The following is a 9,338-nucleotide window of genomic DNA, read 5'->3' as shown; positions in this document are numbered from 1 at the left end:
TTAATTGCAATAAATTCAAATGTCCTGTGTCAGTAAAGTAATAATACACAGTTATTCACAGCGTCTGCTCATTGTCGACTACTAGAATGAAGAAATATATATATAGAAAATGATGAGAAATGCCGCTCCGTTATAAGTTTGCACAGATTACGCAATTTTTGCAGGCAACTTTTTTTCCCTTCTCCAAAATAATAATGCTAATATCTGTCACATTGTCAAGTCTCCTTATTGGTCTCCAGGTGGTGCCAATGGTTGAGAAGGACAACATTCCTCTTACACACACACACACACACACACACACACACACACACACACACACAGAGTGGACCTATTTCCCTGTCCCCATCCCCGCTCTGAGGGGCTGGGTATGGCAGAGATGTGTGAGGGTGTGGGGGATGGGGCTGAAGTAGTTGTGGAAGATAGAGATGGAGGAAGTGAATAGAGGGAGAAATGGGGAGGGAAGGGGAGGGGGTGGCATGCAAGGCGAGCACATGCTGAGCAGAACATTGGACTCATTGAGAAAAGCGCGCTCTCCCCATTCATGCCCCACGCAATCCCCTTTTCCCCCCAAAACTCCCACTCCTCCGGTCACGTATACGTATCGTACATTGATATCTCTCTGCAGATGACAAAAGGCTTTAAGCTGACAAGGTCATTGCATGTCTTTGTTTACAAGCCATGTGACACAACGGATGGAGAAGTTAAATACGCACAGATGAGGATAATGAACTGCATTTTTTTTTTTTTTTCAACCGCTTTCGGGCCGCTATACATTCTCGGGTATCTGTTTTCAATTGCATAGCAGAGGAGTCGTCGACTCCAGACGGGCAGTTCATTTACATCAAAAACCGTAGTGTGAAAGTTCCTTCAGGCGTTTTTGTTTTTTTTATTGGAGAAGAGTTTGGAGCGTCGATGCCTTCACCTCGTGTCCTCCCGTACACGCCACACCCCGTGCAATAAGACGCCCGACCTGTTTCAAATGCAAAGCGGTCACACCAACACCGTGTGGAAATAAAATGAAGGGCTCATCTGTGTCTATATGAATGAAAGAGGGAGTCCTGGGCAAGGTAGTTTATTTGACTTTGAAATAAATGGAATAAATGATGTCTTATGCTCAAGAAATAACTCTATGGAAACACAGCGGCGGCATGGGGTAATTAAAGCAGCGTTATTTGTTGTCAATTTAAATGAACTTTTACTGAAATAATGTGCGCCTTTACAGCGGAAAACACATTCATTACAGACTAGAAGACGTTACCGCTGGTTTTCCATCAGAAATGGGGGAGGACTGTTCAACCATTTGAGTATAACATTAAGCAAAGAACAGAGGAGCAACCTGGGTTCACTTTAGTGCTCTTTATTTTGTGTAATTACATTTTTGTTGAAACATATTTGAACACTATCTTCTTCTTCTCTCAATTGTTCAGAGTATTAAATACATCCCAACGGTTCTTTTTTGTCAGTAAACGTGACTGAAGGCTTTCTAGTTTATTATGAAAACCTCATTGAGATTAAAAATCAGCAACAATAATAGTGACGAAAGACAAAACCATGATTGTCAAACTATATATTCCTTAGTAATGTGTGTTGTTTTTGTGCAGGTTGAAAGTGTGGATGGGAAAAAGAAAATAGGGTTGAATATGATCTGTAAATCTGTCCGTTCAGTACTGTTTGGTTATGTCTTTCACCAATGTATATTATTTTAAATGTGTATTAAAAGTATAAGAATGATGTTATACTTAATATATAAATATATAAAAGTAAAATGTGTGATTAATAAATCATGAATAACATTGAAAACAACCAACAAAACACCCTAAAATAGCACACGACCATAAGTACATCTCCACAACATTTCAGGGGGGAAATATGTACTTACAGGTACTTTTTACTCCTAACTTCTGATACTCAAAGTACATTTTTTTGCTGAATTACATGTCTACTTTATATCATTTTGAACACGTCTGTTTTTTGCATTGGAGAAGTTTTAAATTGTGGTGTTGCTACTTTTACGCAAGGATCAGAATGAGTCTTCCACCACTTGCTTTGAGAGGGAAATGACACCAAATGCCTCTCCGAGCTTAAAACCGGCTTGTGTTTACATTGTGGGGGTTGGTGGGGGGGGGGGGGGGGGGGTCATAGTTCACTCACCATCGCTGTGGAGACTCTGGTATGTACTCTTGAGCACATGCATGCAAAAAAGTGTCCATTGTAATAATATATTTGACTGCAGAAAGCATATCCAGCTACTTAAACACATGCGTTTCGGGATGTTTTGGGTCTGAAACTTGGGGAATAAGAAGGATGTCCTCCTCTTGCTCCTCGACTGTTGGTGGCCCATTTATCATATCTCCGCCCTCCCATGAGGGCGGCTCTTTAAATCGCCTCAAAAACCCCTCCTGCCTGGCGCCTTTTTTTCCCCGTTATCTGCTGGAGACGAGACACACGTGCTATTTATAGGACGTCGGAGGAACAAACTTCTCAACCTGCTGGTAAGAATTGCAAAGCTTATTTCGTTTAGAAGAAAAAAAAACCACACACAAAAAAAATAGCGTCCTCCTCTTTAATTCATCCTTATTTAACGCTGCACGCGCTGGGATTTGAAAGGGGCGGGCTGTGTGTCGTCTGACGAATAAAAGCTGTAGCCTATAGAGCCGTTCAAGGATTTTTTAACCGGGTACAACCAGCCAGGCTTAAAGGAAACATTGGGTCTTAAATTCAGAGCAGCGATTACAGCCGAGCGATAGGTGAGTGCAAGAAACGCAAAGCGGCGTAGCGGGTGAGATTGCTGTTTTTGTTGCATGCTCGATAGAAAAACACACACACAAAAACGAGCCGGATTTTAATACATTGTTACAGCTCTGTAGCTCGAGGTGGGGTTGCACGCTTTAAATGTGAAGCCACCTTTTTGTTGAGGCTTCGGGCTTTAACCTACGCGTCTCGCTTGGTTATATATATATATATTTGTGTCTTATATTTGTTTTAACGTTTACATGCAGGCTCGGTTTTCACCTGGGAGCGCACACACGCATACATGCACAAGCGCGCACACACACACACCAGCCATTGTGCGTTAGCTCGGTGTGTGTCTCTCTCCGCGCGGCCCCCGGCGTGCAGACACGCTGCGAGATAGTTTCACGCGCAGGCCCGAGTCCACAACACACAACAACTACACAAGCGACCGGGCCTCGCGGGGGGAGAGAGAGAATTTTTTTTTTTTAAAGGGAGCATTCGGGTTCAGTCGTCTTATTGCAGAATTATGCGACCGCCGACGGAGACCCGGCGGTATCATTGCGAGCCGATTTGGCGTCAATCCCTTGTTTGTGTGTGTGTGTGTGTGTGTGTGTGTGTGTGTGTGTGTGTGTGTGTGTGTGTGTGTGTGTGTGTGTGTGTGTGTGTGTGTGTGTGTGTGTGTGTGTGTGTGTGTGTGTGTGTGTGTGTGTGTGTGTGTGTGTGTGTGTGTGTGTGGCGAAGGAGCACAGATGAGACGGAAATAGACCTGGAAATAAGCGCGGATTAATCTGGGAGTTAAACGCGTTACCGATGTGCGGTTAGTCCGCTCGTTATTTTTTGTGCTCTCCCTTTTTTTGGGGGGGTTTGTTGTTGCGCGTCGGCGAGTTCAAAAAGCCCCGTGTGTGTGTGTGTGAGTGCGTGGTGTTGTTTTTTTTTTTTTTTTTTTGGGGTCGGTGCTGCAGCCCCTGAACCGGTGTGATTTATCCCCCAGGTCTGAAGAGCGAAGGAAATATGAGCGACAAGGGGACAGTCTCGCCGAAAGAGAAGGAGGCAACAGAGAAGAGGGGGCGTGGAAGACCCCGCAAGCAGCCCCAAGTGAAGACCGCTGACGTAAGTAGTGCCAATTTACTCATTGAAGTGGGTCATTATGTCTGTATTTTTGTGTGTTTTGCCGACTCGAAGCACAACAAGGGTGGGCGTGCGCGTTAGGTTTTTAAAAAAAAAAAAAATTTAAACCAGGAGCAAAACAAGTCGTTCGGCCTCATGTGTTTTGATGTCGTGCTCGGGTAGATGTCATTGCAGGTGAGGTGCTCGTGCATATCCATAACATAACCCCCCTCCGCCCCCCTTTGCGTTTCCACTGAGCCCTCGGTGAATCACAACATGGCTGCAGCAGCGAGCCTGCGTGACCATTAGCTCACCCCCCCCACCACCACCACCACCACCACCACCCTTGTCGTCGTAAGCTCACAGAAGGCTACACCAAACTTCCTGTGTGTCTGACCGGTTTGTAAGCAACCGGTAACCCAACACCTTTAAACCAGTTTTCACCCCCCCGCCCCCCCCACGCTCATGTAATGGATGACATGGCCCAGCAGGGCTGACTGACTGGCTCACATGGCTGTCCTTCAACGGGGTGTGTTTCCGTATTGAGTTGCTCAGGTTGCCATGCGCTGTGGTTGTAAACACACTCTCGAGTGCAACAGGAGAGAGATCTGCCATGACGTGGCCTACAACCCGCAAATTATCACGTGAGCAAGGTTGTGAGTTCACCTTGCGTTCTGGAGTTGGTGGTAATCCCCCCTCATTTGCTTTTTAGTTTTACATAGTTTTATTTCCATGATTTTTCCATTGAGCGTTCGCGCCGGTCGCATCGTTCCCGAAAAGTGACCTTTTAATGTCTTTTTTTTTTTTTTTTTTTGAAGCTTGCGTGTGACTTGTGTTATGGTTTTGTAGAGACACCCGCTTCCTTCCTGGTGACATAAGGAGGCCCAGCGTGTCAACTGTAAAATGTTATTTGATGGTTTTGCTGCACGTTGACTCTCATGAACTGTCTTGATCGACAGGAACCAAGCGGGTCACCTGCTCCAAAGAGGTCCAGAGGACGGCCGAAGGGCAGCAAAAACAAGACGGCCGTCAAGGGCAAAGTGAGTCGACGCCGCCTCAGTGTTCTTGCATGTTGTGATGTGCGAGCATCCTGAACCAGAACTGTGTACGAGCCAAAAAAAACCCAACACGCACAGCTTCACGATCATTTCCCCTTCTCTAACCATTGATTCCTTTTTGGTTGATGAACAGTAGCTAACCCCTATCCTCTTTTAAAACAAAAAAAGGACGTCCTGCTGTTACTGGTGATATATTGGTCCTCCCCTTTCTGATGTCAGAAATAGCCTGGCTTGGGTTTCCCATTGTAAGGACCTTGTTTTACTGCCTTGTGTGTGTGTGTGTGTGTGTGTGTGTGTGTGTGTGTGTGTGTGTGTGTGTGATGCTCACGCTGTACTTCCTGTCCTCCAGCTTCCTGCAGCTTGTCAGGCACAGTTTTGGTGCAGGTGCAGAGGCCTGCAAAGCCTGTTTCCGAGCTGACACCGAGCACCCCTCCGCCTCCACCCGGCACACAAGCCCTAGTTCTTCTCTGCCCGTCGTCTCCATAGCAACAACTGATTTTTTTTTTTTTTTTTTTCTCCCCCGCCCCGACCCTCCAGCTCCCCCGTGTGCTCAGTCTTCACTGCTATGTATGGGAAAGGGAGAGCAAAGAGAGAGAGCGATAGAGGCAAAACAAGGCATACATGTATGATATAGGTTCAGCTGCAGAGGGTTTGTGTGTCCGCTCCGTTCCACCAGCTGTCTCTGAGCCTCGGACCAGGTGGCCGGCGAACTGGAGTGCCCTGTGTGCAGTTCCTGTCGGCCTTCCAGATAATAGCCAATGAACTCAATGCCCCCTTTTCTATCTGTCTCCATTACAGCGGCGCTGCTGCCATCTGCAGGCAGCCCGGCGCAGGGCTTGTTTACGCCAGGGGTTCTCAACCTTTAGTAACTTAAAGCCCACTTCTGACTTTTTTTTTTTTTTTTTTTTTTGTGCTGCCCAATAAATGAGAGTGGAGAGGAAGGAAAAAAATGCAACATGATGCAACAGGCGGAAAAAAACTAGGCTGTAAATTTGCTTAACCTGGCCGATCACTGCCCGCCATTAGGAATGCAAATTTTGACGGCGTCGTATTTCCGGAGCGTTTCCACAGACGCTTTGTTTCACAAAGCGATGCATTTCACTAACTGACTCAACTTGATGTGACTTGGTGAACTGGTCATTGAAGTTCTCTACTTTTCTTTCTTGAGCACATTTAGATAATGAAAATAACAAGCTTTGGAAAGTACCCAAATTCTTTTCTTTTCCCCTGAAATCCAACCACTTGGCAGCAGCTCTGCGCCCCACTAGATGGCGCTCTATTAACCAAGTCCTCCCTTTTTTTTTTTTCCTCTGGCAGAAGGCGGCGGCGGCAGCAGCGGCAGCAGCTCCGTCTGCAGGAGGGAAACGTAGAGGAAGACCTAAGAAGGAGGTAAGAGAACATCAGTGCTCTGTTTTTGTTTTAACTAGTCTGCCCCGGATTGAATTATGAAGGGAATGACTGTTAGGGTTAACATTTAATTTCCCTAATTCCCCAGCTTGCCTCCCTTCCCTTCCCTTCAGATGAGTCATTTTTCTTTACTCATCACAGCTATTTGTGCTATGTAGTGTGTTCATTTTAGAGCAGCTCTGAAGTCTTTAAACCTACATAATCATTTTTTTAAAAAGATAAATTGTTCCGTGTGCAAATGTTAGTCTTGTCTTGACAGTTTTTTTTCTTTTCTTTTTGTAACTGTAAGATTTGGTTGCCGTAGCATTTGCAGCGGGTCAAATGAGGAAGTTTTTTTTTTTTTTTTTTTTTCCCCAATCGAGGAAAAACTCTTGTAGTAACATTCTGTCATGTGCATGAGCGGTTAGGGCGTACTGTCGAAACAAGTCTGGATTGAATTAGTCAGAGAGGAATGACCCAAAGTTACCCTCCCAACCAGCGCGCTCCTTTTTTTTTTTTTTTTTTATGAATGAACATCTTGGGCAGCAGTGAGTGTGAGCAGGAAAAGGCAAGGGAGCAAAAACAGGATGCCTCATTGTGACTCACCGCTCTTATGAATCACATTTCACTACAGATGGCTCACCCTTCCCCTGGGTGTTCTGCATGCCATAGTGGCTTATCAAAGAGTTTTATAATAAGTATTTTTTTGTATCATAAAAGGTGGGGTTTAGTAAAAAAAACAATTTTTTTTTTTGGTCACAGGAGAAGGAAGAAAAGGCATCCCAGGAATCATCTGAGGAGGAGGAAGAGGAGGAGGAGGAAGATGAAGACCAGTAATTACGACGCATGCTACCTCACTCAACATACTGACTTACTGTTAACCAGAAGTGGGCTGTATCTGCGACACCAGGTGCCACCACATGACCACTGTTCACGACAAAGCCCTCTTTGCCAAAAGGAGGGTTAACACAGTACAAATATCATGCAGCCGCACTGGATAGAACGATGGACCTTTTGCTCAAGCATAGCTCTAAGAATTACATGAAAGGTAACAGTCCTTTTTTTCTCAACATGTCACGTTATCACGAGTCTTTTATACTGGACAAAAGTTTGCTCCGAGGAGCCTGGACGTTTCAGTTTTCCCCCCCTAAAGATGGTTTGTAGAACATATATTTTCTGCTTAATGTTACTTTTTTTTTTTTAACCTGCATCTGAGATGGTAGGGCATAGATTATTCTTTCCTTTTTTTTTTTTTTACTGGACAAAGGTGAATTTGACCTATACTCGTTTTTCTTTTGTGTGTGTGTTGGTGTGAAGTGGTTAACCTATCCTTTGCATCGTATACTAGATGAAGTTGAGCTTCAGCGTTTAAGATGGAGATAACAGGGGGTAGGGGGTGTATTTTTCCCGCTTTTTAAAATCTGCATTAACTGATGTTTCTTCCCCCCCGTCATCCCGCCAGTAGAGCAGAATCCACTTTACCACCTTTCACCCCATTCTGTCGGGCAGTTTAGGTATAGTTACACTTCTCAAACTTCCTTTCAAGGTCCTCTGCGTGTAGTTGGGAGATGTAAAGTGTATTGTTAGTCTAATTACTTACTGTTTTTGTTCCTTCTGGTTACATACCATTTGGGAGGAGAGAGAAAAAAAAAGAAACCATGAGTGTGCTGCTTTTTCATGTTATAATAAAACTCAAATCTTTTTTTTTTTTTTTTTTGGTATAATGTGTGTTTTTAAGAATAAGAGTTGGCAGAGTTCTAGGCAGAGGAGCATCAGCGTCATTTTCTTCAGGGAGCTTTTACAAATGCCGTTACATCGGCGTCTTTGTCTTCACACGGTCCTCCAGTTTCCACGCGCTCACCCAATCACTCGTTAAAAAGGCAAATTGCAATTGGTCGAACAAGGAGTTTGATTGTAATAGAGGATAGTCGGCGGCGATTACTATCCAACAGGGCTGCAAGTCTTTCATTCCATCTCGCTCTCACCGCTTCACCTTAGCTCGGTCCTCCTGTCGTCTCCTAGAGCAGTGATCTACTTGGTCTGTTTTTTGAAGAGGTGTGTTGTTTGCTGTCTGCTTCAAGGAGGAAGAGGAAAAAAAAGTTAGCGTATTTCTAAGTGTCAGGGAACTCGCGGTCACAGTCCACTTAACTGGGTTTTTCCACACACACACCTCAGCTGCTACGACCTCAGTTACGAACCCGGAAAACTGCAAACAGGCGATACAAGTCCTGGAATTTCATACCTCACTCAACAGCTTACTTTACCGTGTAATTGCGTTTAACTGGGTTTTTTTTTTTTTTAATGTAACCTCTGGCGTGAGTTGAAAAAGATGTTATTACAAAGGTTTTTATTTCTTTGTGTTTTTTTTTGTTTTGTTTTTGGTTTTAACCTGTCATGAGACATCCAAGAAGTCATATTTTGTGAGTGTTTGTGTGTGTGGGTGTGTGTGTGTATGTGTGTGTGCTACACGCAGCGCGTCTTGGCTCGTTCATAACCGGAGCTCGCAGACGGGTTTAATGTGTGAAGCGAGTCAGGGAGACCTGTCAGCTTGACGACTGTGTTCGCTGACTGTGGTAGATTAGCAGGTGTGTTTTTTAATTCTTCTGGTGCACTGAAATGTTTGGTTCAGATATTCATGGACAAAATGTTTGCGACCGACTGGGCGCTCTTCCCACTTTAACTGGTCAGTTGGCCTTCCCTTTTCCCACCTCCCCCCCCCACACGCTCATACGACGGTCATTTCATGTATCTTTTCCAACATTCTTGAACTACTCTGGACAATATCGGTATCATTTTTAATTTTGTTTTCATGCCAACATCTTGCATCCGTTCATTTATATACCGTAAACTCAATAGGATGGATCATTCTTTTTAATGTACACCGTATATAAATGTACAATGTCTATATTTCTATGGTGCCCTACAACAATTTGTATCAGAAATGGTCAATAAAGAATTTTTCTTTGTCAATTTCCTGTCACTTTCTCCCACCGCCTCCAAGTCATGAATCCATTTTGTGATTTTAGTTTTCTCCACCCATCGTCCCACTGGACT

The 9,338-nt window shown here is 44.4% G+C and overlaps 1 protein-coding gene across 5 annotated transcripts; it reads left to right on the top strand.

Annotated features, from left to right (window-relative positions):
• Positions 1-2,427: 2,427 nt before the first annotated feature.
• Positions 2,428-9,254, top strand: hmga1a (high mobility group AT-hook 1a). 5 transcript variants are annotated; one of them, XM_068597828.1, is made up of 5 exons: positions 2,428-2,492; positions 3,725-3,843; positions 4,800-4,880; positions 6,216-6,287; positions 7,047-9,254. In XM_068597828.1, exons 2-5 carry the CDS (start codon positions 3,745-3,747, stop codon positions 7,119-7,121), a joined length of 327 nt encoding a protein of 108 aa, XP_068453929.1. In that variant the 5' UTR covers positions 2,428-2,492; positions 3,725-3,744; the 3' UTR covers positions 7,122-9,254. The 5 variants fall into 5 exon arrangements, with proteins under 5 accessions (XP_068453929.1, XP_068453928.1, XP_068453930.1 ...); XM_068597827.1 differs by lacking the exon at positions 2,428-2,492 and adding an exon at positions 2,634-2,747; XM_068597829.1 differs by lacking the exon at positions 2,428-2,492 and adding an exon at positions 2,726-2,779.
• The last annotated feature ends 84 nt before the right edge of the window (positions 9,255-9,338 follow it).

Source organism: Clinocottus analis, unplaced genomic scaffold (genome assembly GCF_023055335.1).
Source record: "Clinocottus analis isolate CAN_PGR_092001 unplaced genomic scaffold, fCliAna1.0.p SCAF_4, whole genome shotgun sequence".
Lineage (NCBI taxonomy): Eukaryota > Metazoa > Chordata > Actinopteri > Perciformes > Cottidae > Clinocottus > Clinocottus analis.
This window is presented reverse-complemented; position numbering and strand designations above follow the sequence as displayed.

Bases quoted from the DNA above. Each gene is read 5' to 3' on its own strand.
- hmga1a (XM_068597826.1), top strand. The intron at 4,881-6,215 runs GTGAGTCGACGC...TTCCTCTGGCAG, and splicing joins AGACGGCCGTCAAGGGCAAA to AAGGCGGCGGCGGCAGCAGC. The intron at 6,288-7,046 runs GTAAGAGAACAT...TTTTGGTCACAG, and splicing joins GAGGAAGACCTAAGAAGGAG to GAGAAGGAAGAAAAGGCATC.